This window comes from Vanacampus margaritifer, chromosome 13 (genome assembly GCF_051991255.1).
Source record: "Vanacampus margaritifer isolate UIUO_Vmar chromosome 13, RoL_Vmar_1.0, whole genome shotgun sequence".
In the NCBI taxonomy this organism is placed as follows: domain Eukaryota; kingdom Metazoa; phylum Chordata; class Actinopteri; order Syngnathiformes; family Syngnathidae; genus Vanacampus; species Vanacampus margaritifer.
The window spans coordinates 24,458,871-24,484,866 of record NC_135444.1 but is presented as its reverse complement, the minus strand read 5'-3'; the positions used below and the strand labels follow the sequence as shown (position 1 = coordinate 24,484,866).

The window sequence follows — 25,996 nt, the reverse complement described above, 5'->3', positions numbered from 1 at the left end:
GCCACTTGCTAATAAACAAACGCAGCGTTAGCATTAGCGTTAGCCACTGCAAGGAGCATTTTGTTTGCCGTTGCTGAGCCAATGCTAGCCATAGCAGCTAACAGGCTAACAACCGAGCAGTGTTATCCAACATGCTAATAAATGTTAACAATGTCAACAAAAACAGCACAAGTAACAAGTTTTTGTCTTTGTTTTCATTTCAATCAATTGTGTTGAAATAAGTCAAATGTTGTTTCGCATATTCTAGTCTCATCTTGTCGAATAAAGTCTAACCGCGATCATCGAATCTATTACATCGGAGTGAAATGCAACCTCGACTTGACCAAACGATCTCGAAAACCAGTTGAACCCATTAAGACCGGGACCGTGTGAGCGCGTGACCGCGTGACCGCGTGAGCGCGCTTCGAGCGTTCGAGCTGGCGGGAGCGAATGTGTGCTTTTGTTGCGTTTTGGATCAATTCTCGCTTTCTGATCCGATGAAATGCGTCCGAATACGCACGAGAAGGTGACGTGGGCCTCTTTTAAAATTGGATTTGACGCAGATTGGCGGGAGTTATGAAATAAACGACGCGACTGACGACGGCGCGGGAGGAATTCGAGTCGCCGGCGACTTCTTGTTAAGAAATATGTTTGTAGGCAACGAGGATGTTGGGAATGTTGACCAATAATTCCGCCGAAGTTATTCCAAGTGCGCTGCAGTGTCGAAGGTAAATATAGATGAACTCGCAGGTGCGACGTTTGTTTGTTCATTTAAAACAAAACAAAAAATGGATATGAATATTGAAGGTTGATAATCATCAACTTCGGTTTGCGTGAACGCCACACGTGTGAGCTGTCGAATGTTTTTGGAATGACGTCTGCTTCAGGAGCTGAGATATGAATTCTTTTTCTTAAAGGGACAGCGAGACATTTTGAGTTGACGTCGATTGTGGTTAACTTGCACATTTCTTGAGCGATTGCAGTCTTTTCTTTTTTAAACTCTTCAGCTCATTTACAAAAGTCAGCAGGCCCATTCAAAATTTCCGCGGGAATTTTTCTAGTTCTTTTGAATATTGTCGAATTTCCAGGAAAACTTTTGGGGCGAAGGTTTGACGGGCTTTAGGCCTTAATGGGTTCAAAGTCAGTCCCGTCTGGCGTCCTCCAGTCTAGTCTAAGCGCGCTTTTCCATTGGATGCAAGTAGGACCTCATTTAGTCTGGACTATTTCAATCCAGTCTCTTGCGATGGCGTTGCGGGTCTCGGGTCTCGGGTCTCGGGTGGCGGGTCTCGGGTGGCGGTTCCCGCACGCGCTCGCCAGTGGGCGGGCGTTCACCTGAGTCCGGCGGCCAGCTTCTCCATGGCGACTTTGCGCTCCTCGGCTTTCTGCTGCGAGCGGCGCAGGACGTTGCGCAGTTCCTGGAGGTGGTCTAAGGTGCCCTCCAGCTCGCCCTTCACCGTCTTCATTTGACTCTCCAGCATCTGCGTGTGATGCAGAGAATTCCGCCGCTGGCGCCGGCTGGAGCGCACCTTCTCCTCCAGGTCCTCCACTGCGCGCACACACACAAAGGTACAACTCACAGCTGACCTCCGCCAAGGAAAGCGTTCACTTCCACAATGCTGCATCACATTTGAGTGTGACCTCCACCAGGGCGCTCGTCATCCATTCGTGTTATCTGCAACAAAGAACTCGCTATTTGTTCACACGCCAACACTGCATTCAAGCATGACCTCCACCAAGGAACACTCTTTTCTTGTTACCTTGTTACCACACTGTCAACACTATTTATGTTATGACCTCCACCAAGGAACTTCCATTATGCTTACCTTTCTGTGAGTGTGTGTTCTACATCAACGCTGCAGTCATACGTAACATGACCTCCACCAAGGAGATACTATTTGTTACTTTGCACACACAATCAAAACTACATTTGTGCGTTACTTCCACCAAGGCAGTCACCGTTTCTTTGTTTGTTCACACAACAGCACCGCATTTGAGTGTGACCTCCACCAAGAAAGTTACTGTGTTTGTTTGTTTAAGCAACTCTGCATTCATTTGTTACCTCAGCCAAGGAACTTGCTGTTGTTTTGTTTGTTTTATACACCAACACGGCATTACCTCCACCAGGAAAAAGCCACTTGTTCATGCATGACCTCCACCAAGGACCAATACAGGAAAGCACCTTTCGTTACTTTATACAACAACACTATCGACGCTCCTTTCGTTTGTGACCTCCACCAAGGAAAGGACTGTTTGCTTTCACAGCATCACTGACATTCCATTCAGGTGTTACCTCTACCAAGCAACGACCACTCGTTGCTTTGTTCCATTTTGCAAATCCAGACGTCGGCCTGCCTGTTGGTTTAGGGAGGTTCAGCCTTGGCGGAGGTCTCAAAGCGTGAGAGAGAAGAGAGAGGGGACGCACCCATGTTTTCCTGGACCTTGTCGGGCTCGCTGCGCTTGTCCATCAGGTCTTTGGTCTGCTGCATGAGCTTCTCCATCTTGAGCAGCTGCGTCGCTTTGGTGTCGCTGTCCCGCCGGATCTTCAGAAGTTCTCGTTCTCTTGGGCTCAGCTCGTCCATTGCCGCCGACCGGGTCTCCGCCAAGGCCGCTTGTTTGCGTGTGTGTCTTGCTGTTTGTCCTTTATTATGCACTCGTCTCCCCCCCCCCCCCCCCACCCCACCCTTCATGTGTCCCGAGGTGCCGAGAAGACAGGCGGCGCTCAGTTCTGCTCCGTCACGGGTTCCGTTGAGGGCAGGCAGGCGTTCTTCCTCGCAAGATCCAGCGGAACAAAAATGGCCCGATGACATCGTTGCAGTTGCTGTCAAGTCGCAAAAAACTTGGACCAAACTAATGTTCAGTCGTTTCACTTTTTGTCACTGGGTTCCTGGAATGTCAAAAAGTTGTATACTTTAAGTACTTCATGTAGAGTATACTTAAGTAGTGCTAAGTTTCTTGTACTAAAAGTAAACTCATTGGGACAAAATTCAATTGGAACATTTGAGTACACTCGATAGTATATTTAATTGCGCTATCGCGTATACTTTGTGGTACTTTTTTGTCCCCAGTTGAGTTTTGAGCAAAAATCCCAGGAAAGAATTGACAAGGACGGAAGCAGCCAACGTTGGTACTAAACATAGCGACCTTTAACCTCTAGGCTATCCAGCCACATGAGCTTCAGGACTTTATAAATAAATGTAACCTTCGCGAGTGCCTTCTACAGCAGGGGTGCCCCAGTCGGGTCCTCGAACCAGCCCCTTTTCTCCGTTTCTTTCCGCTAACACACCTGATTGATGATGAGGCTCGTTATCGGGCCTCCGCAAAGCTCGCTGATGAGCCGATCGTTAGATTCAGCTGCGCTGAACGAGGGAAACGTGGAAAACAGGCCGGACGGGGGCTCTCGAGGGCTGGACTTGGCCACCCCTGGGCTACAGTATGTCATCTATGTTATTGTTTGTTTGTTTTTGTTGCTTCTTGGAGATTCTCCGTTGTTGCTGACATTTTTTGAATGTTTCTGAAACTTGTCAACGAGGAAACGGGCGACACTTTGCAGCATCAACATGACGACTGGACTGAACTGGACTGAACAACAACACAAGTCGACGCGCGCGTGCGCGCACTTGACGGTCATGTGGAAGTGCGTCGCAATCATAAATCCATGAATTCTTTCTTTGGGCCGTTTGACAAGCAAACACACGCACGTGAACCAGCACGCATGCACGCACGCACGCCTCAAGACGAGTGTTCACTTTCTGCTACGTTGTCTCAAAAAAGTCAACAATTAAACGTTGCTACACGAGCGGCATCAATATGACGCTTTGTGTTGTTATTATTATTACTATAAATCATCAGGAGCAGCAATTTGGTCGAACTTCTAAAGACTTTGGAGAAATATATGTCCAGTGCTGATGAACAATAATTATAGTTGGTTTCGTTATGATTTCATTGTTTTTCTTATATTTTTTTCTGCCCCCCTTTTTCTTTTTCTTTTTCTTTTTCTTTTTCTTTTTCTTTGGTTATCGTTGAAAACGCTGATGTGTGCAGTTCACTAGTGCTCCACACGGGGGCGCTGTTGCTCACTGTTTGTTTTTACATCGGTAGCTCGCATTTGGCCACATGATTAGGTACACCTGCTGATTAGGTACACCTGCGTGGCGAGATCGATATCAGAAAACGTTACATCAGCAAGTCGCCTATTATTGTTGATTTCAATTCATTTTGATTGACAATAATGTTAGACACGCGTCCCCATGCACGCTCCCGCTGCTCGGCCACGCGCACGCCTCACATGCACACACGAATGAGTCACACACGCGAGCGCGGGCGCGCATGGTGTCCGTCGGGGCGGGGCGTGTGTGCGCGCGACGTTCACCCACTTGGCGTCCGCGCACGCGCCGCATCAGCGTACACGCGCGAGCGCGACCATTTCTCATCTTCTGCTTCCGTCCTCCGACGCGTTTTCCCGGGCTTTTCACGTCGCCGCTGCCAGCCACGCGCACTTTGCTTGTTGCCGTGACGGAAAATCAGACAAACGCCTTCTCGGACACGCGCGCGCGAGCCCCACACCCGCCCAGCAGAGGTAAGGAAACGTGCACGCGCAGGTGCAGGCTGATAAGCATCATCATCATCATCATCATCATCATCATCATCATCTTCATCATCTTCATCTTCATCATCGTCATGTTACATGCGTTGTATGTTGCTGTTATCATGTAAGGTGATGATGTCATCCGCGTTCTGGCATCTTTTGGAGGAGCCTCAGCAGGTGTTCAGTTGCCATGGAGACGCACACACACACACACACACACACATCGAGGCAAAACACACAAATTCACACGCAGTAACATCTACACACACTCAAACAGGGCTGGACTGGCCATCTGGCGTAGAGGGCAGCTGCCCGATGGGCCGGCTTCTTTTTGGGGCCGATGCAGTGCTTTTTAATGATTATTTCCCCACATTTTACCTCAAGAGACCGACCCACATTTGAGAAGGACCAGTCCATTAATCCATTCCGAATATCCAATAGATAGCAAACTGAAACATCATCCATAAACATCAGTGGCAGAAAGAACTGCTTGTTAAACAAGGCCTAAGTCAAAATGCCAGGACCGATTTATTTTTTATTTTTTATTTTTTGCGGCAGTCCAGCCCATAAACACGCATTCACACACGCTCACACACATAAAACGACACGTACGCACAAATACTGTACATTCACGCACGCTTATATGCGCACATGCATTCACAAACACAAATTCAGACAAACACACGTAAATTTGTACATAACACAAATCCGCACACGTTAAAATGATCTTGACGTTTTTAACACTGTCGGAAATGTCATCAGTCGAGCTAGTTGAGCAAACACAATTAGCCGTTAGCTGCTAAATTAAAATTCAACTCCAAGTCCAGAAAGGGAAAAGCCTGCCACACTTCCGTTTCTACTCGAGCGGTTCAGCTCAAGCAAACGAGACGTCAGGTCGACGCTAAACTGTGGCTAAAGCCAAAACCTGGCTGGATTTGTGTCTTTCTGGACTTGGAGTTCTGGCGCTGACGCTGACGCTGACGCTGGCGCTGACGCTGGCGCTGACGCTGGCGCTGGCGCTGACGCTGACGATGCCGCGTGTCAACAAGTTGGCGTTTGCGTACAGATGGCGAAAGCGGACCAGCGCTACGGCCAGCGGGACGGCTCGGACCAGAACTTCGACTACATGTTCAAGCTGCTGATCATCGGCAACAGCAGCGTGGGCAAAACCTCCTTCCTGTTCCGATACGCCGACGACTCCTTCAGCAACTCCTTCGTCAGCACCGTCGGCATCGACTTCAAGGTCAAGACCGTTTACCGCAACGACAAGAGGATCAAGTTGCAGATTTGGGTACGCATCGACACGGGCCATCGCAGCCGCTAATTGCTAACGTATGCTAACAGTTGCGAAGGTTGTAACAGAAATGTTGAGAACGTATCGGTCAATATTGTAACGTTGGTAGCCTTGATCATGTCGATATTGTTCCAATGTTGGTCAATTTGTCACGTGCTGACGTTGCCAAAGCGGCGGCGGCGGCTTCGTGGCAACAATAGCATGAGAGGAGCCCTTGTCACAATTATCTTGTACATGATATTTGATGTGTTATTTGCAAAGCTGTCGGCAGCTTTGTTGGCTGTCAGAAAGAAGACTACACGTCCCATGGTGCATTGCGGGAAGTGGCTTTTAGCACGTCGCTGCCAGCTCATCGATTGGCCGCTAATCAAATGTCGCGTTGCGGGAGACAGCAGCGACCTGAGCGTCCACTCTGATGATGACGTGTGACGTACGCATGACGTATGCGTGACGCGCGTGTGCGTGCAGGACACGGCGGGCCAGGAGCGCTACCGCACCATCACCACGGCCTACTACCGAGGGGCGATGGGCTTCATCCTCATGTATGACATCACCAACGAGGAGTCCTTCAACGCGGTGCAGGACTGGTACGTATGTGGCGCGCGCACGCGCACAAAACAACTGCCTTGACGCGGCTTGTGCTACGGAACATGGCCGCCACTCTCGCGTGAACACGCCTGCGTTCGTAACACATGGAGGAGTTTTCGTAAAGCTCGTACGCAAATCGGAATTTTAAAAAAAATGGAGATTTGTAATATATACACATTTTCTCAACAGAAATGAAAATGAAGAGAATTTTAAAAACAAAGTCCAAAAAAGTAACTGAAATGAAAACTCCAAAACAATTGGAACGGCGCTGCGTGTGCGCTTTGGCCCGCTCGTCTGATTGATCGCGGGGCTCTCTGCGGCTGATTGTCCATTTTGGGTGTGTCAGGGCCACGCAGATCAAGACGTACTCGTGGGACAACGCGCAGGTCATCATGGTGGGCAACAAGTGCGACATGGACGAGGAGCGAGTGGTCGCGCCCGAGAAAGGAAAACATCTGGCAGACCAGCTGGGTGAGCAAAGAGTTCAGAGAAGAAAAAGAAAGTCAATAAACTTCGCATGTCAGAAGAACTTTGTTTACATTGGCTGGTCAAAGTCAAAGCCGGCGGCCATTTACTGTATGTGGGGCCCCCGCGGGGCCCGCCAAGCTTTTACATTGAAATGTTGTTATTCATTTCTATTTTTCTTAAATCATTTTAAAAAAATGTCTAACAAACAGTTTCATATCTACATTTAACCTGCTATTATTTTATTCAATATTTGCTTCATTAATTATACAATTTAATTACAATTATTAGTTCTTATTTTTTTTACTCAAATAAAAAAAAATATTTGTTGGATTTGTGCAAACAATTATTTTCCTGAAACTGGTGAAAAATCGTTTACTCATGAGTCAATTCCTTTTTTAATTTATTTATCTCATTCAATAATTGCTTCATTGATTTCTTTGAAATGAGACATTTTTTGGGGGAAATCAACATTTCCAATGTTTGTTTATTTCAGGTGAAGCGGTTTGGAAAATGGATGCATGGATAAGAATTCATTTGAAGTCCCACAATCCATCAATGATTCCATTTTTATGAAAATAATCAACAATTTTTCCAATCAAAAAGTCATTTTATTTTCTAGCAAACGGGAAATAAGTGCTGTGTGTTCATTTGAATCACATGATCTGAGTTTTGACTTCTTGCTGTTTGCTATTGAAATGTCGTGTTTGGCAAGTGGGAAGAAGAAAGTCTGGCATGCAAATGATCAGGAGAAGAAACCCCGCCCTTTTTTTGATTGCCGTTGTTTTGAAAGGGTCGCCAACGAGCCCCTTCTGAACCCTCACTCAGTAGCGCCCCCTTGAGGAAATTGCTCATTTCCCCCGCAGACGGCTCCCGTCACGTCACGCCGTGATCGCTTTTGTTGTGCTTCAGGGTTCGAGTACTACGAGGCGAGCGCCAAGGAGAACGTCAACGTGCGGCAGGTGTTCGAGCGGCTGGTGGACATCATCTGCGTCAAGATGTCGGAGCGCGTGGACGTGGAGGCGCCGGCGGCACCCGGGACCAAGACCGCCAGACTGAGCGACAAACCGGCCGGCCAGCTCCCTCAAAAGTGCTGTTGATAGGCCGAGCGGCCGGAACCCTTGACCGTCCCCGCCCGCCCCCGCCCGTCCCCGCCCGTCCCCGCCACGTCCGGAACAAAAGCAAGCCACGTCCGCCCCGTCACGTTCCGCCTGTCAGCTGTCAATCATGCCAGGCCGGCCTTTCCTAAAGCACATGTTTGACTTGGAAAATCGCATCAAAGGAAAACAAGTATCCCGTCAACCCCCGTTTATGGCAGGAAGTGCGTTCGGACCCGTCCACAAAAAAACACCATGTAGCGATATAGTGTTGTTGTTTTTTTCCAGTTTGACTTTACGTCTCCTTCTTAAAGCTCATGTAAAGTGAAAATCAAAATGTCGGCTGAGAAGTCTTGTTAACAATCTTGCCAAATTTGAATGATTAAGAAAATGGCCACGTCGATAAAAATGAGGCTTGAAAATGGTGACAAACCAAAACGTTCTCTCCACTCAACTGTCAACTGTCAATCAAACAGCAGCTGGAAAAAATGGATGCTTCTTCATCCAGCATCTTTGTCTGCACGCCAAAATATATCGAGGGGATTTTCCATACCGTGACAACGAGGCGCTCTAAAACAGCAACGCCAGCCCCCGTCCGCATGCTGGCTGTCAATCAGACTTTTTTTTTTAAAAGACCCCCCCTCCCTCGCTCTTCCGTCTTTCTTTGTGTGACCTGCGTACACTCATGGCAAACAACCAGGCACTCTAAACAGAATATCCTAATGCAAGAAGCAGTTTTGTGGTGTAAGAATAGCTGCTAGCTAGCTAGCTTACTGCACATGGCATTTGTGGCAGATAATGCAAACGCAAACCAAGGCACTCAAGTACGTCACTGGGAGCCATTTTAGCCATTGACCCAAAAAACGGAAAAGTGAAATGCTGGAAAAACTGTTCAATGCTATATCGCTACAATTAACGGCGCGGAGAAATCAATGGATTCAAGTTAGGCATGCTTGGCGAATGGCAACGTAAAATGGCCGCCGGTGGCTTCATTTGTCGCTAGTGCAGCATTGTTAGTCCTTTCTTAGATCTAAGTCTGTGATGCTAACACGCTAATGGGACGACACAGAGTTAGCACGCTTGTTGACTTGCTGTCACTCTGTGGACCTCCCCCAAGGAACAACACATTGACATCTTGTGTAAACAGACAAAGCATAATTTGTCCGTTTGATGCGCTGCGAGTTTCACGGCACCATCTTCAGCAACAACACGACCACTTCTTTACATTCGAGAACAATCTTTACTTACGACTGGCGATGAGCGAGTACCGATACCAGGTATCGTATCGATGCCGATGCCAGCCTTATTTTAAGGTATCGGTTGCAGTGACAGCGGCCGATACTAGCATCGGCCGCTCACTAGAGGCCGTTTCACAATCGGGAATTAGAAATGAGAAGAATAGAAAATTGCCGTTCATTTAATCCAATTTTAAGAAGAAGAAAAAATACTAAATTGGGATGTTTTGTGAAAATGATCCGTCAATTTGTTTATTTAAATGATTTTATGTAACAGTGATATCGGTATCTGGTATCGGTGACGACTCAAGATCCTGATATTTGGTGTTGTGAGTGCTTTTGTGTTTGTGTACAGTAACTTGGAGCAAAGTGTGACGTTTCCAGATTCTCATCAAAGAATGACGCGCAAACAAAGGAAAATGTCGTTTGTGCTTTTTGTCAGCTAGAAGACAAGAAGTGCCAAATGTAGAGCGTCAACTTTTGTGTGTGTGTACCAAACCCCCCCCCCCCCCCCAACCACCACCTGGTTGATGATCTGCTAGTCACTTTGTAAATGCTACATTTAGAAGTTAGAAAGTGTGAAATTATTTTTGATGTTGACAGATTCTATAGAGACTTTATGTGAACTCGTTGTCTTACACTACAAGCACAAAGTGATTGTACATGAAACTATTGTCAATGTTTGTATTATTATAGATGCAATTTAGTATCATCATAATTAAAGAAAAAACAAACAGCAACCGTTAATCACAAGGACTCGTCTGAATTGACACATCATGTGAAGTCCGAAAAATGCAAACCAAGTCGTCATTTTCAAGTTGGTTGCTGAATGATGTTGCGTTGAAGCGATGATGTCATTGCAAAATGACACCGAATATTCACATTTGTATCGTGGCATTAGAACAAAAGATTTGAAATGTAATTCTTGCGGAACTTCATGTTAAAAAAAAAAAATAATTATTAAAAATGAATCCGAACGTAGTCATTCGAAACTTCTTTTTAAATGTTTGAAAATAATACCAATCTTGATTAGTGAGTACCATATTTAATTCCCGAAACAAGTTGCTGCTCTTGAGTATTATTTGATGTTTTACTGACTATATTGCCCTTTTGTTCTTTTTTGGTATTGTTGTCAATTGAGAAATAAAACAATATATCGATACAAATACAAACAAATGATGTGAAATACGTCAATTAAGATTACGTTTTTGAATCATGCTATTTTTAATCGAAGTTGCTCCATTTGTTGTTGGAAACAAATCGGAAAAGTTAAAAGCTAAATCTATCAACAAAAGTGCCTGTTAAGAACTCTTGTCAAAAAGTAGAAGACGAAGAAGAAAAACGGAATGACGTCATGGCCGTGTCCAATCAAGTGCCACGTTGGGCGCGACGAGTTTTGCTGTCAGCCAATCGCGGGCTTTGTTTCGTCCGACCAATGAGATTCGTCGCTGCGTGGAAGTCGCCGACTCGCCACTTGTGCTAACTCTGCTAAAGCTGCAACAATCGTCAGTAAGTGGCCGTCAAAGCGATTTTGTCTTTTCGCCCCGTCCAACCGTCACTATGTCGTGTTCTGGAGTACGTCCTCATGGCTAACGGCTGGGCGCCCTGCCGGCCTGGTGAACCGCAGAAGCCGCAAGACGAGTTAAATTAGCCGGATTAGTGGCTGGATGCTAACACTTGCCGCTAGATTTCAAGACGGCTCTTCCAAAATGTTGACATGTTTTGCTTATGTCGCCATCGAGCAATTATTCAATGCAGGTTGCCGAACTTGAGATAGTGTAACAACACCCAGAGGTGGACGCTCAGCTCTTCTCAAACACTATCGCGAACAACTCAACTCATTTCATTTGCCACCTCGAGGTTTATATTTTTCCCATTAAATTTGATTTCCAACCGTCTTTTCGTTTCTTTTGGCTCCTTTGCTTCCAGTACGACTATAGAGGTTAGTTTCTTTTCTTTTCTTGTCCAATCCGATGTCAGGGTGTATTTGTTGCCATGGTGACGTCATCTGCCGGTGCCAAGATGGCACGAAGTCGTTTTCGAAATTGCGAATGGATGTTTGTCGTTTGCAATTCACGCTCACGGGGTCAAAACGCCGGCTCTTGATGAGGTCGACGTTTTTCCAGCTTGTGATTGCTTGCTCAGAGCAAAACTTGGCAAACCAAACACACCCGGAGGCTGCAGGCCAAATTTGAATGGAACTTCACTTTCATCACTTCCAGCCTGAATCTCTGACCAATGATGTGCCCATTAATCCTTTTAATAATCAGCATCAATGTTGAAATTGATTGATTTTCCTCTCCTGTGGTTGTCATTTAATGACAGCAATATTGATGATGGTGAAAGGCTTCAGATAATGCGCTGTGATTGTGCATTTTTGTCTCCTTTTGACGGTTTGTATAATTGCCATCAGCAGCAGCAGCAGCGCTACTGATTGTAAAGGCAGGTTCGACTGTCATGGCGGCGACACATTCGGGCTGAAATCTGATTGGACAGAAAACTCCAACATCCCCAAACTGGAAGCAGTGCAGCCAATCCAAAGCAATGGACTGTTTTGGGGCAGACAATTTCAATGAACATGTGCTACAATTGAACTTTGAAATGTCGCTGAGTGCTTTTTAACGGCGTTTAGGCACAACAGGCCTTGCTGACCTTAAGTGCTCGCCGCCAAAAGTGAAGAAGAAGGTTCATGAATGTTGATGTTGCTAAAGCTGCTTGTTGTGTCGCCAGCGTGGTCGTCGTCATGCCTCAGACCAACAAGTCCGTCAGCGCTGGCAACCTTTCGGGTCAGGCGTGCGCTCCGGACCAGGGCGAACCGCCGCCGCCGCCGCCCGCGCAGGATGCCGGCGAGGAGCAGGGAGACCCCGAGATCATCAAGTCACCCAGTGACCCCAAGAAATACCGGTGGGCTCGGGTTTTCATTTGTACTATTCTGATTGCGGGCCCACTTTTTCTGGGACTATTAATAGCGAACCCGCGCTTTATCGCCGTTGATCATTAGCGACGTCGCTATTTGTGATAGCTAGTGATTGTTTTGACAGCACGCGGGCACGTCTGAAGTCGGACTTGCTTCGCTGTCGTACCAAATTTGGTCTCAACATGCCGGGAAGAAAGAATGACAACGTCGCAACATGGCCACCAGGATGAACATTTCCGTTGTGCTGACATTTTACGAAACTTGATCTGTTTGTTGACGTTTTCCTTGAAGATTTGAAGACATGCCTGGCAGATCCCACTTGGCACTTTTTCCTCAGAATGTTCTGACAATGATGTCGGTTACAGAAGAGGAAAAAACTGGTTGGCGGGATTCTCAGGTTTTTCTCAGAATTCTGACTTTAAAGTCACTTTCATCTTCTTGACTGAAGTCAGAAAAGTCAGCATTCTGAGATGACCGTTTTTTTTTTGGTTCTTCACAGTCCTCTTCCGTAGTCTATTGTCGAAGTAAGTCTGTTTAATAAACATAATGTTACACATCGTCCTGTGGTTTTTCTTTTTGAAGACAAAAAAAGGTTGTGCTTTACCTCGACTCGTTTTGGCGACGACTGCCGCCAAACCTTTTTTTTTGTCTTAAAAAAAAACCCCACAGGATGATATCGATTTGTAGACGAGATGAATTATTTTAGCAATAATATTCCACAGTTTAGTTTGTGTGTTTGTTTTTAATTTTGAGGCAAATATTTCCCCTTTTATTGCAAATAACGCCTCCTTGATGACCAACCATCGCTTTCGTCTTGAAGAAAACAAATGGATCGGTCACGAAAGTTTTGCGTCACATTCGGACAACTATGTGAGCGTGACAATGAAAACGGGTGCCAAAGTATACCTTTGACTATTTTAACGTGTTTTAAATGAACCCATTTCAAAGTATGATGAAGGGAGCTGTATGGTGGTCTCCATATTTCGGGTTCGAACTTGTGGCCTCTCTGAGTCTGGAACGTTCCGCCGTGATGAATGTTGCTTGGCGGTGAAGCAACGCTGCTCGTGCGTTCAGCTCTGAGCGCTTTTGGGCTGACGGTGGCCATTTGCAAATGCGAGATGCAGGAGGCGAGTGGGATGAGCCTCGCCGTGATTTGCGTTTGCTTCAGATTCGTCCAGCTGAGCAACGGCCTCCGAGCGCTGCTCATCTCCGACTTGAGCGCCGCCGACGGCAAGACCGAAGGCGGGGACGGCGAACCGGAGCGGGACGACGACGGCGGCGGCGGCGGCGAAGACGAGGACGAGGCGGATTCGGGCGAGGGCTCGGAGGAGGACGAGGAGGATGATGAAGATGAAGAGCAGGACAGCGACTTTGAAGAGCTGGACGAGGACAACGCAGCCAAGAAGAAGAAGAGCAGCGAAAAGCAGGTCTGCTGTCGGACGCTTCTCGATTTGGAAAGTGCTTTTATGAGGCCCGACTACACACCGCAGTCGTTTCTGGACGACAAGCCGCTACTTGTTTCACTTGCGTTCCATACAAAGGTGCGGCTTATCCATCAGACCACAAGGGGGCGCACTATGAAGGAAGCGCAAGAACGTCAGGCAGAGCAAAAACAAACCAAGTGAGCCCAAATACAGTCGGAGAGACCGAACCAGAGCCAGACAATTTGCGCCCTCATTATGGAAAAGGAAGTCGCGGGAACCCGCTGCGGTAACATTCAAAGCGCCTGCGGCTTACAGTCGGGTGCGGCTTATATGTGGAACAAACGCCAGCATTCCCCAAATGTAGCTAGCGCGGCTTGTAGTCCAGAAATTGCTGTAATCATTCGGCAATTTTACATTTACATTCAAGCAAGTCGTTTTTTATCAGCAAGTTGGATATTCACTAAAAATAATAGTGTTTAAGAAAAAGAACAACCTACAATTAAATGTTACCAGATATCATGCTTTAGTACAAAAAAGTACTCAGAAAAACGAGAAAGAAAAATTTCAAAAAAAATATATGGAAAAATTACAGAAAAACTGGCAAATTATTCAGAAACAAAACAAAAAACTGAAAAAAAATACTCTGTATAAAAGAAAATTTAAAAAAATGCAAAAAGCAAAACAAAGATTAGTTAGAACAGCAGGTTTTTTTTTCTCAAGTCAATGCAATTTCATATATAAAGTTTGATGCTTTTTTGCCTCAGTTTGATTATGTTTGACGACTTAGTTCAATTCTGTCAGCCTCAGCATTTTTCTCCAATACTCGACGTGAACATTCGCCGATTTGTGCGTGCGTGCGTGCGTGCAGGCTGCAGCCGCCCTGTGCATCAACGTCGGCAGCTTCAGCGATCCCGACGACCTCCCCGGCCTGGCCCACTTCCTGGAGCACAGTGAGTCCTGTTTCCGATCAAAGAACAACATTTGTTGGCCAATACAATTTCTTTCGTTGGGGTTCCCATGAACAACATTTCAAACATTTGATCAATCTGGCATTTGGAGCCGATCAAATGATCCGAGGCGCTTCCAAATTGGACTTCCCCAATCCTGCTCGCCGCAAGATTGAAATCATCAGCTAGCTCTGATCTTCAGAATCAGGTGTGTTGGAGGACGGAAACATGGGAAACCCCGCAGGACTGCGGGCCTCCAGGAGCAGGATTTGGGAAGCCTGATTTGACAAGCAAATTGACGAATGACCGATTTGACCGTTAGCGTCATTAGCATCGAAACGCTCGCGTTGCGGAAAAGGCCGGCTTGCGATTTGACTGAAAACGTGTCCTGTCGTCACGGCAACGACCGTCCGGCGTCTGGCGGCGCTCAGTGGTGTTCATGGGAAGCCAGAAGTACCCGGCGGAGAACGGCTTCGACGCCTTCCTGAAGAAGCACGGCGGCAGCGACAACGCCTCCACCGACTGCGAGAGGACCGTCTTCCAGTTCGACGTGCAGAAGAAGCACTTCCGGGAGGCTCTGGACAGGTCGGCGTCAGACCGCCTCGCACATCTGGACACCGCATTGCATCATCACTTCATTCCTTTGGCACGCCGATTGCGACCCGCTGACTTTGCAAGCTAATGCTTTTTTTTAGTCCGTCAGTTGGCAAAGTTCCTGCCTTTGTTTGCTACTGACTTTGTGAGTCCGTTTTCTTAGTTTGGAAGTTGTTTTGCGAGTTAGTCTGGGAGCTTGTTTGTAAATTGACTTTTAAATCCGTTTGCCAGGCAGCTAGTTTGATGACGAGTTTGTTTATTCACAAGTTAGTTTGTGGCTTCGTGTGCGAGGGAGTTCAAGTTAGCGACTTTGATTGTCAAGTTGTTAGTGAGTTTGCAAATTCATTCGTTCTTGTTTGAGAATGATTCTTTTTTGAGTTAGTTTGAGTTAGTTTGAGTTAGTCCATCGCATTCGGGTAGTTTGTGAGTGAGCTCATTTGTGACTTTACACGCGAGTCCACGTTTGTAAATCGTTTAGTTCCCGAGTTAGTTTGCAAATGTGTTAGTAAGTCTGCTAGTTTGTGATTTAGTTCGTTTTCAAGTTGGTTTGTGGGGTAGTTTGTGAGTTAGTGCATTAGTTTCATAGTTTCTTGATTTACAAATTGTTTGTTAGTGAATAAAATTCAAATGAATGACATGATCATGAGTTTATTTGTAAGGTAGTTAGTTAGTTAGCCAATGAAATTGTTAATGACTTAATGAGTTGCCTGGTGTTGATGATGATGTCTTACTCTTTTGGGAATGACTTTTTCAAGACTAGTTTGTTAGGTTGTGAATTTGTTCATTCACAAATGAAAGTGTGTTTTGTTAGTAAGTTTTTTAGCGAGTTCGTTTTGGAGTTTGTTCGTTTCACAAATGAATTAGTTTGAGTTTGTTAGTTTGCGAGTTAGAAAGCAACACAAACCACTTTGCTAGTTTGTTGCAAGTTTACTTGGTTAGTGTGCCAGTTAGTTTGCAAATGGTTGGTTAGCAAGTTAGCAGGTTAATGAGCGTGTGGGCCGACTGGACTGATTGCAGTTCGTCTTTCAGGTGGGCCCAGTTCTTCATCTGTCCGCTGATGATCGAGGACGCGGTGGGCCGAGAGGTGGAGGCGGTCGACAGCGGTAAGACTTAACCGGGCGAGCGTCCCGGCCGGCGGGGGCGTGTCCTCCGTGGCCTTTGCCCATTCTTTTTCTCCGCTCGCAGAGTACCAGCTGGCGAGGCCCGCCGACTCGCATCGCAAGGAGATGCTGTTTGGCAGCCTGGCCGTGCCGGGACATCCCATGAGCAAGTTCTGCTGGGGTGGGGAACCGGCTTCAAAATGAGGTCACTCGTCCCGCTTGTCTGAGCGTGACGCTGGTTTTTGTAATCGGCAACAGGAAACGCTCGGACGTTGAAAGAGGAGCCCAGAGAGCGAGGCATCAACACGTACGAACGCCTGCGACAATTCTGGACGCGATTTTACTCGGCTCACTACATGACGCTCGCCGTGCAGTCCAAAGGTTGGCGCGCCGCCGCCTGCACACGCCTGCAACGGCGCAAACGCCGGCTTTTGGATATACTTCTCCTCCTTTTTTCCTCCCTTCTTTGTCGATCAGAGACTTTGGACACTCTGGAGGCGTGGGTTCGAGAGATCTTCATCCACATCCCAAACAAGTAAGACATCATCGTCATCGTCATCGTCGTCCTGGTGAACGGCGGCAAGATGGCGCCCGCTCTGACCGTTTGTTTCAGTGCTGAACCGCCGGTGGACTTTTCCCATCTGCCGAGGCCGTTCGACACGCCGGCCTTCAACAAAGTCTACCGAGGTAACGCAAGGATTTCGCGTGGATTTTCCTCTTCATAACCCAACTTCCATTCCTAAAACCATGAAAGGCTCCTTTTTGACAAGATGCGCAATTTCTGGAGCGACCGCTTTTGGCATGTCTGATGTTTTGCAACTTGTGGTGTGTGTGTCGCATGTCGCAGTGGTGCCGGTGAGGAAGGTGCACGCTCTGACCCTCAGCTGGGCCCTGCCGCCTCAGGGCAAGCACTACAGGTGACCTTGGAGGCGGGCGCGACCGTGGATGGCGAGCGAAGGCGTGTGATGTCATGTGATGTTTTGTCATGTGATTGCGTCAGAGTGAAGCCCCTCCACTACATCTCCTGGCTGATCGGACACGAGGGCAGCGGCAGCATCTTGTCTGTGCTGCGCAAGAAGTGAGGCCGTCCCTCCGTCCGTCTGTCCGTCCGTCCCTCCCTCCGTCCGTCCCTCCCTCCCTCCCTCCGTCCGTCCCTCCATCCGTCCGTCCCTCCGTCCGTACCCTCCCTCCCTCCCTCCCTCCCTCCGTCTGTCCGTCCCTCCCTCCCTCCCTCCCTCCGTCCGTCCGTCCGTCCCTCCCTCCGTCCGTCCGTCCCTCCCTCCGTCCCTCCCTCCCTCCCTCCGTCCGTCCGTCCACCACTGACGTCCGCCTGTGTTCAGGTGCTGGGCGCTGGCGCTCTTCGGGGGGAACAGCGAGACGGGCTTCGACCAGAACACCACCTACTCCATCTTCTCCATCTCCATCACGCTGACCGACGAGGGCTTCCGGAACTTCTATCAGGTCAACGTCGGATCTTGCTTGATTCCATTTTGAAGGCAAACCAATAATATGGACAACGCAGGCGGAACCAATCGTGGACAATTGCTTCATTTCCAAATGAATTGCTAATGAAAGTATGTTGGCTAATCAATCAATTTGCTGAATTCCAGCCTGCCAACAGTGAATATTCTCCCAATAGCTGATCTCAAAACATGGCCGTCATTTTTGGCTGACTTTCTGCCAAAATCTCAACGATGGGTCATCAATTCACGTGCGGGAAACATCTTGAATGTTGTCTGTGGTGTGCTCAGGTGGTCCACTTGGTGTTCCAGTACCTGAAGATGCTGCAGACGTTGGGCCCTCAGCAGAGGTCTGCTGCAAAGCACGCACGCACGCTCGCGCGCACGCACGCACGCACGTGACAGCAATGTCGTTTGCCCTTCAGGATCTACGAGGAAATTCAGAAGATTGAAGATAACGAGTTCCATTATCAAGAGCAGGTAGAGTGGCGCTAACATGCTAATGTGCTAACACTTGGGCTGCGTTGACAATGGATCAACTATAAGCAGCACTTTGTCCAACAATTGGTCAGAAACAAGCTGTTGAATGCCACGTGTAGCTGAAAAATAAACAGAAAACACTTTGTGTATTTAAAACAAGCGTGACTTAGCCTTTCAGTCTGCTAGCTTAATGCTAATTGTCATCCATGTTGCAGTGCCTTCAGCAACGGATCGAAAACAAAAGCTGCGGCAGCAACATGCACATTTATTCATATTCTTGATCCTCTGCGAAGAATGATTGTCGGGGTCGAAAGGGAACGTGAGCCTTTTTGAATCCCACTTGAAAAAAGCTTTGGAAATAGTTTCAGTCTTTCGACTTGTATTTCTTGGCTTTTTTATGACGTGCAAAATTTCGGCGCTGCTCTTTTTCCATCCATTTTCTTCAGCATTTCCACCACAAAAATACACAATTACAACAATAGTTGTCTTGCGGATTGAAAACACGATTTGGCGGCCGTGAATCGAAGTGTCGAGACGGCCGTCCAGTAAGCGGAAGGTCGGCTGTTGGAACCCGCTGCCCCGAGTCGTGGCGTCCTTGGGCAAGGCACTTGGCACACATTGCCTCCGGTGCTGGTGTATGGAAGGTGTGGTGGTGGTGGGAGGGGCCGTAGGCGCACACTGGCAGCCACGCTTCCCTCCGTCAGCCTTCCCTCACCGGCGCAGCTGCGACGAAAGTGGCTTAGCGCCACCGCAGTCAGAATGTGGAGCGTCTTTGAGTTTCAAGAAAAGCGCTCTATAAATGATTATTATTATTATTTGTGGCTGTCGAAGGCATCGGGATTTTGATATGGTGTCGATCTGGAGATGATTCCTTTGTAGTGAACGTGAATCTTTCCGACTCGCAACTCACGATTTGCTGATTTTGATTGAAATGAATAAAAAGGCTCTCGTTCAGCACTTTTCTTTTTTTCTTTTTTTTTTTTTTTTTTCCGCCAGACGGATCCCATCGAGTTTGTGGAGAACATCTGCGAGAACATGCAGCTGTTTCCCAAAGAGGACTTCCTGACTGGAGACCAGCTCATGTTTCACTTTGACCCCAAGGTCAACGTCCTCACAAAGCTGCTTTTGTCTAATTGGTCGGACGAGCTCGGGGGCGGAGCCTGAGCACCTCCCGTCGCCTGCGTGCAGATGGCGGCTCGATTGACGCCCGCTTGTGTGTCGCCAGGTGATCGGCGAGGCCCTGACCTTGCTGACCCCCGAGCGAGCCAACCTGCTGCTGCTGTCGCCGGAGCACGAAGGCCGCTGCCAGCTCAGGGAGAAGTGGTTTGGCACGGCGTACGGCGTGGAGGGTGAGCGGCTCGCCTTTCCCACGCTTTTGCCTTTCTCCTTCAACCTTGTTTTGCAAATGAAGCTGTTTGTGTTGTTTGCGATGGCCTGCAGACGTCGCGCTCCGGTGGTCTCAACGCTGGACGTCCCACTTTGAAGTCAATCCTGAACTTCACCTTCCTGCTGAAAACAAGTTCATCGGTTGGTCGTAAAAAGCTAAATGAAATATAAGACAAGACGTGAGCGATTGTCTGCTGCTGCTGTTCAATATTCATGCCCCCCCCCCCATTCCCCCCCCAGCTTCCGATTTTGCTCTGAGGCCGTCCGACTGTCCCGACTCTGAGTTCCCCGTCAAGATTTTGGACGAGCAGCGCGGTTGCCTTTGGTACAAGAAGGACAACAAGTTCAAGATCCCGAAAGGTGACGGCGGGCGGGCGCGCAACAGCGCCATCCAGTGGCCACATCCCGAACATCCTCATTGATTTTCTTTGTCTTTCAGCATATATTCGCTTCCATTTGATTTCGCCGCTGATTCAGAAGAGTCCTGAGAAGTGAGGAAAAGCAAACGCACGAACATTTGACCTCCTTTTGACACTTTTCCACTTGCAAGCTATTATTTATCTGTTTTGGCGCGACGAAGTTAGTGTCATGCAAGCCCGGCAAATACCGGATGAGTCGCGAGCAGCTGCTGTAGGCCGCAGCTGGCGCTCACGTACTCACGCAGAGCAACCGGTCAACTCAGCTGACGACTCGGCCACGCCCCTTAAAGGCACACTGCTTGCGCCTGCAACGCCAGCGTGGCTGGCGAGGACAAAAAGTCGTCGTGCGCTCGACATACGTGACCAATCGAGACGATTGCCTGAGACGTGACGATCAATCGACTCATTGACAACTATTGCATCATCTGTGAGAGGTTGTGAGTGGATTTATTTGGATGAATCTGTCAATGATTTATTTGGATGAATCTGTCAATGATTTATTGGACGAATCGCAACAAATCAATGACGATGCCGTCACGTGTTTGCTCGGAAAATCGAAATGTTGATCATTCGCTCACAAAGTCGAAGCGACGATTTCATTTGCTCCAAAACAAAGACTATCGATCGTCTTTCAAAAATCGGATCATGTTTATTGTCGACGAGCTGACAATTTTACATTTGAAAAATAATCATCAATTGATTTGAGAATGGATTCATCCAATTCATTGTGTGGCATTATTTTCACAAGCGAAGGCGAATGCTAATGGCTGCAGCTCCGCTTACCTTTTGCCTTGGAGATGTTCAGATTGATTGTTTTCACTTTGGATGCCAATTTTGCCACTTGTGACGTTAACGAGCCCCACTGTGACATCACAGTCGGGCAGAAGTGGCGACGGCAGAAGTCTTCTTTTTTTCTTCGCCATTAGCCGGATGACGGCACGCTTTGAAAAGTCAATTCACGTCTGGTGGTCGTTGTCGTTAAACAGTCTGGTGCTCTTCGACCTGTTTGTCAACATCCTGGCTCACAACCTGGCCGAACCCGCCTACGAGGCCGACGTGGCGCAGCTGGAGTACAAACTGGTGGCCGGCGAGCACGGACTCGTCATCAGGCTCAAAGGCTTCAACCACAAACTTCACGTGAGCGCGCGCGCACGCACGCACGCATGTTGAAGTTGATGGTTGGTGTGATGCGTCCGCTTGTCCTTCCGTCCTTCCGTCCTTCCGTCCTTCCGTCCTTCCTCACCTCCGCGGCGTGCAGCTTCTGCTTCTGCTGCTGGTGGAGCACCTGGCGGAGTTCAGCTCGGACGCCGGCGTGTTCGCCATGTTTACGGAGCAGCTGAGGAAGACCTACTTCAACATCCTCATCAAGCCGGAGCGTTTGGGCAAGTACGGACGTCTTCGTGCTAAAGCTAAGCTAACCCTCACAGACTCGAATCAAATAGAAAGGAAAGCTTCCGTGTCCAAATATGGTCGATGATGTGCTGCATTTCCTGCGTCGTTTGCCAAATGGAAGTCGCTTGATGACATTCAAACGTATCCTTCAAATGTTTGACGTCACCTCAGGAAGGAATTTTTGCTTTTATGTTTTTCTTTGAATTATGAGGGAAAGAAAGTCTTGTCCGTCCTCTTGTGGCCAAAACGTGGCGTGCGTGCGTGCGTGGACGTCCTTCCTCTTTCCTTGCATGCGTCGTGTGTGTGTGGCAGGGACGTTCGCCTTCTGATTCTGGAGCAGCGGCGCTGGTCGCTGGTGGACAAGTACCAGGCCATCGCGGCCGGCTTGAGCCTGTCGGACCTGCTGGACTTTGCCAAGCAGCTGAAGGCGGAGCTCTACGTGGAGGGCCTCGTGCAGGGCAACTTGACCGGCGCGGTCAGTTGACAACGTTTTATGGCGTGCGTGCGTGCGTGCGTGCGTGCGCGTGTGCGTGCGTGCGTGCGCCGGCGAACGCTAACCGCACACTTTTCTACAACAGGAGTCCAAAGAGTTCCTGCGCGACTTCACCGAGTGAGTTCATGCTCGCCGCTCGCCATTCTTGTTATGCGCCTTTCATTGAGGGTGGGCGGGGCTTGATTGATTGTCATGTTTTTTGTAACGATTCATCAGAATCATTTTTCCATTCGGTCTCTTGTTGTCGACTCCCTTTGCGATGGACGGACACTTAATTCGAGATGTCAATATTGATGGATTATTCAAATGAAGGAACTTTTTTTAATAATCGCGTCGTTGTTTGGAGCCTTTTTTTTAAGTGTTATTTCTGCACATCAACAGTAATTCTTGACTGATTATCTTCTAGTGTTGAATCCAAATTTTACAAACATCAGTTTTTATTTTTGGAAAACAAATTGCTAACAGATTACAACATCAATCCTCTTTCTTTTTTATCTTCTCTACAACGTAGAAAATAACCAACATTCACTGGTTGATAAAAAGTCCAAACTGCTTTTGGATTTTGGACGCCAAATGAAAACACTTAATAAAAGCAGCCTGGTTTGTTTAGTGTGAAGTCGAGTACAAACGTTGAACGTGACAAAACAATCCACAAAATCGGAATCGATGTTTGTGCTCGGACTCGCCGCGTCTTTGGAAGCAACGGGTCGGAAACGGACAAAAGTTTTCATCCGTTCATTGGAATTTGACGTTTGGCCTGCGCAAAAGCACCCAAAGGCGTGTCTTGGAAATGTGGGCGGGGCTTGCCTGGCTTGACGACTGAAGCGTGTCCCCGCAGGAAGCTGCGTTTCGGGCCGCTGTCGGCGGAGGTGCCGGTTTCCTTCCGGGTGGTGGAGCTGCCCGTCGCGCATCACGTGTGCAAGGTCAAGTCCCTCAACAAGGCCGACGCCAACTCGGAGGTCACCGTCTACTACCAGGTTCACCGCCAAACTTATTACCGGATGAGAAGAATCAAAAATGGGGCGCTTGTTTGTTTGGATCGCCATCTGAGTGCGTGTGTTCGTGCGTGCGTGCGTGCGTGCGTGTGTGTGCTCGTGCGTGTGTTTTGCAGTCTGGGCTGAAGAAACTGCGTGAACACGCCTTGATGGAACTGCTCGTGGTGAGTTCTTATCATGAGGATGATGATGATGATGATGATGATGATGAAGATGATGTGAACATCCCCAACTCATTTTGTAGGCTTTCAAAAAAAATGAAAAGCTGCTCAATAATCACTTAAAAACGGATGAGATTTGCCTTTTATTTTCAGCCTTTCAAAATAAGACTTTTTTTTTGTTGCCAATTTAATGAACTGAACGATCGTCAGTTTTCTGCACAGCCAATTTGAAAGATGGAAATTGTTTTTAAAATGCAATCCGTGGACAGATGAATTAATTCTCAAAACATCCCTCAGAATTCAATGATTTCTTTTCTGCAAAGTCTTGCTGGCTGTCTTGTGCTGCCCCCAGGTGGCCAAGGTGCGCAGGTGCACCCGGACGGAGCGGCACAATGTCCATTAATTGAAGTCCAAAATGTGGCAAAAATGGTTTCATTTCTGTTTAGTTTTATTGAACTATTTTTTCCTCTACGTTTTTATCGCGTGCTCGTCTTCTCATTTAAAGTCTCTTTGTTGTTTTTGGGGGGAAACGAAATAAGTGCATTTGCAATCATTCCAATGAAGGAGCATCATTTGAGATGCACTCCTCTCTTTTGATGGATCTTTTTGTGTGTGTGCGTGCGTGCGTCAGATGCACATGGAGGAGCCGTGCTTCGACTTCCTTCGGACCAAAGAGACGCTAGGGTGAGTGAACGAGTGAACGAGTGAACGAGTGAGCGAGTGAGTGTTGGGAACGCGTTTGTGGCGTGTCGTCTTGCGCGACCTTGCGCTGACCTTTGTGTCTTTCAGCTACCACGTGTACCCGTCCTGCAGGAACACCTCGGGGGTCCTGGGCTTCTCCGTCACCGTGGAAACGCAGGCCACCAAGTTCAGGTGAGCGACCAGCCGTTAGCAAGAGGACAAAAAACATTTGCTTTTCCTCAAATACGTATTGTATCTTTTTTTTTTTGAAAATACTGAACATTTTTTGTTGACAAATGTGGTAAGACCTTTTGGAGCTTTTTTTTTTTTAAAGGAATGACTTTTGGCAAAAATCTTCAAACTTGATTGAAGATGATGCAATTGTCTCAAAGAAGAATTTTCTTATAAATATTGCAAAAAAGCCGATCCTCACGCAGCACATATTGTTTGTTTGTTTTTAATTAAATGTATGACTTTGTGGATGTTTTTTTTTTTTTCTCAAACTTTTATTTCTCAAGAATGTTGACCTGTGGGAATTTCTTTCTTTATTTTTTCAACGCAATCTAGAACTTTGCCATAAATAAGCACTGTTGACTTTTGTCCACTTGGAGAAGCTGTGACTTTGTTGCCTGAAGGCGTCAATGCACTGCTTTTGTCAGCACGGAGTTTGTGGAGTCCAAAGTGGAGGATTTCCTGGTGTCGTTCGGCGAGCGTCTGTCGGCGCTGAGCGACGAGGCCTTCGAGACGCAGGTGACGGCGCTGGTCAAGCTGAAGGAGACGGAGGACGCCCACCTGGGCGAGGAAGTGGACCGCAACTGGTGCGAGGTCATCACCAGGCAGTTCCTCTTCCAGAGACTCGACATGGAGGCGAGCCACTCTCCGCTCGCCGCCGCCGCGGGCGCGGGCGCGGGCGGGTGTCTTTCTCCCGCCCGCGCCAAGCCAGCTAGCATGTGCCGTGTTGGGAACGATTTTCCCGCTGCCAGTAAGCGTGTGGCTTGTGTGCCGGCAGATCTCGGCACTGAAAGAGATGACGCGCCAACATCTGCTGTCCTGGTTTGCCGAGCATCGCCGCGGCGCCGCCAGGAAACTCAGCGTGCACGTAAGAACCCCGAAAAACGAGAGAGAAGAAGCTCAACACGTTGCTTCGATCTGCTTGACATTCTTCGTACTCAATTTCCTCCCAGACACGAAGACAATCTCAGGAAAAGTGTGTTTGCGCCGCCTGGGGGCGCAAACACACTCAATTACATCAACCTTAACAATATTTCAAAACACCAGCAGATTCATTTTGGGAGGGAAAAAAAAAAACATTTTCACAAATAAGTTGTATAATTTTGAGGGGGAAAAAGTGTGGACTTACTTCAAAAGTCCGATTTTGTAGAACGTTGTCCAAATATCTTTTGAAAAGATTTGCAGAAAAAAAGTCCATCTTTTGTTTTAAAATTGGACATTATTGGAGAAATGTCTTCCCAAAATGATGGGATATTTTCCAGATTTTTGAAATCCAGCTTCTATTCTTGTATTTTGATTTGAAAAGTATGAATTCCAATCAATCAACAAGACGAGGCCACATCGACATGTGTGTTCTTCGCAAAGGATAAATAATCTATGCCCGAGTGTTATTTTGTCACGTCGCGTGTTCCTGTTGGCTCGTCAGATGTTTTCGTATCGATCGAGTCCTGAAGTGTTCACTTGAGTGTTTGTTTTCTCAGGTGGTGGGCTTCGGCGCAGAGGAGGGCGACCCGCCGGAACCCGCGCCCGATGCGAGCTGCGCCGCCGCCGCCTCATCGTCCTACGGCGAGGTCAGCTCGCTCAATTTCCTGGCGGTCTCCTCGCCGGCCCTGAGGGACGCCACCACGTCCGTCTGCGACATCCGAGCCTTCACCTCCGCCCTCCCCCTGCACCCCCACCACAAAGTCCTCAGCTAGGTGGCGCTCTGGCGCCGTCGCTCGCTGGTCTTGTTGTCACGCCAACCATTAAAAGTCTTTTAAGCACTCACGCGCGTTGTCTGCGCATTTCGTGGCGACCGATCGCTCTTGAGCTGAAACGCTTGAAAAGCGCAGACGTCGTCAAAAAGTCCATTTTACGTCTGTGCTTTTCCTGAAACGTACAATTTGGTGGGTGCGAGTCACCCAACTTGATTTTCCAGAAATATGTGGCCTGTTTTTTTTTTTGCGGGGGTGAATATAAAAATGTTAGCACTAAATGTAAAAACATTTTTTATTTTTTTATTTATGGAAAATACATTTGTTTTTCAAAAACATATGAGGTAATTTTTTTTTTGCGGGGGGGGGGCCCCCTATT

The 25,996-nt window shown here is 47.8% G+C and overlaps 3 protein-coding genes across 5 annotated transcripts; 2 read left to right on the top strand and 1 right to left on the bottom strand.

The window, feature by feature from the left end:
• Nucleotides 1-38: 38 nt before the first annotated feature.
• LOC144062244 (uncharacterized) lies at nucleotides 39-2,612 on the bottom strand. The gene is made up of 2 exons (XM_077583405.1): nucleotides 2,402-2,612; nucleotides 39-1,525 (listed from the first exon to the last, which is right to left on the bottom strand). Exons 1-2 carry the CDS (start codon nucleotides 2,556-2,558, stop codon nucleotides 1,308-1,310), a joined length of 375 nt encoding a protein of 124 aa, XP_077439531.1. The 5' UTR covers nucleotides 2,559-2,612; the 3' UTR covers nucleotides 39-1,307.
• Nucleotides 2,613-4,273: 1,661 nt separating this feature from the next.
• Nucleotides 4,274-10,224, top strand: rab3b (RAB3B, member RAS oncogene family). Its single transcript, XM_077583404.1, has 5 exons — nucleotides 4,274-4,555; nucleotides 5,631-5,855; nucleotides 6,327-6,445; nucleotides 6,793-6,917; nucleotides 7,824-10,224. Exons 2-5 carry the CDS (start codon nucleotides 5,631-5,633, stop codon nucleotides 8,009-8,011), a joined length of 657 nt encoding a protein of 218 aa, XP_077439530.1. The 5' UTR covers nucleotides 4,274-4,555; the 3' UTR covers nucleotides 8,012-10,224.
• Nucleotides 10,225-10,630: 406 nt separating this feature from the next.
• Nucleotides 10,631-25,690, top strand: nrd1b (nardilysin b (N-arginine dibasic convertase)). 3 transcript variants are annotated; one of them, XM_077583683.1, is made up of 31 exons: nucleotides 10,631-10,752; nucleotides 11,974-12,147; nucleotides 13,329-13,587; nucleotides 14,453-14,534; nucleotides 14,963-15,116; nucleotides 16,155-16,228; nucleotides 16,311-16,406; nucleotides 16,484-16,606; nucleotides 16,703-16,760; nucleotides 16,839-16,912; nucleotides 17,073-17,142; nucleotides 17,226-17,303; nucleotides 17,566-17,686; nucleotides 17,977-18,035; nucleotides 18,111-18,165; nucleotides 19,162-19,266; nucleotides 19,391-19,514; nucleotides 19,606-19,692; nucleotides 19,792-19,911; nucleotides 19,991-20,042; nucleotides 20,957-21,107; nucleotides 21,229-21,356; nucleotides 21,675-21,837; nucleotides 21,941-21,972; nucleotides 22,694-22,832; nucleotides 22,967-23,014; nucleotides 23,643-23,695; nucleotides 23,801-23,884; nucleotides 24,352-24,559; nucleotides 24,702-24,791; nucleotides 25,405-25,690. In XM_077583683.1, exons 2-31 carry the CDS (start codon nucleotides 11,987-11,989, stop codon nucleotides 25,618-25,620), a joined length of 3,264 nt encoding a protein of 1,087 aa, XP_077439809.1. In that variant the 5' UTR covers nucleotides 10,631-10,752; nucleotides 11,974-11,986; the 3' UTR covers nucleotides 25,621-25,690. The 3 variants fall into 3 exon arrangements, with proteins under 3 accessions (XP_077439809.1, XP_077439811.1, XP_077439810.1); XM_077583685.1 differs by lacking the exon at nucleotides 10,631-10,752 and adding an exon at nucleotides 10,761-11,103; XM_077583684.1 differs by lacking the exon at nucleotides 10,631-10,752 and adding an exon at nucleotides 10,761-11,185.
• The last annotated feature ends 306 nt before the right edge of the window (nucleotides 25,691-25,996 follow it).

What these genes read in the sequence shown, in the direction of transcription:
- LOC144062244 (XM_077583405.1), bottom strand. Translation starts at nt 2,558, where the DNA reads ATGGACGAGCTGAGCCCAAGAGAACGAGAACTTCTGAAGATCCGGCGG. An exon ending in CAAGGTCCAGGAAAACATGG is followed by an intron (nt 1,526 to 2,401) that starts GTGCGTCCCCTC and finishes GTGTGCGCGCAG; the next exon opens with TGGAGGACCTGGAGGAGAAG.
- rab3b (XM_077583404.1), top strand. Translation starts at nt 5,631, where the DNA reads ATGGCGAAAGCGGACCAGCGCTACGGCCAGCGGGACGGCTCGGACCAG. An exon ending in GGATCAAGTTGCAGATTTGG is followed by an intron (nt 5,856 to 6,326) that starts GTACGCATCGAC and finishes GTGTGCGTGCAG; the next exon opens with GACACGGCGGGCCAGGAGCG. An exon ending in ACATCTGGCAGACCAGCTGG is followed by an intron (nt 6,918 to 7,823) that starts GTGAGCAAAGAG and finishes GTTGTGCTTCAG; the next exon opens with GGTTCGAGTACTACGAGGCG.
- nrd1b (XM_077583683.1), top strand. Translation starts at nt 11,987, where the DNA reads ATGCCTCAGACCAACAAGTCCGTCAGCGCTGGCAACCTTTCGGGTCAG. An exon ending in ACGTTGGGCCCTCAGCAGAG is followed by an intron (nt 18,036 to 18,110) that starts GTCTGCTGCAAA and finishes TTTGCCCTTCAG; the next exon opens with GATCTACGAGGAAATTCAGA. An exon ending in CCTTGATGGAACTGCTCGTG is followed by an intron (nt 23,015 to 23,642) that starts GTGAGTTCTTAT and finishes TGCGTGCGTCAG; the next exon opens with ATGCACATGGAGGAGCCGTG.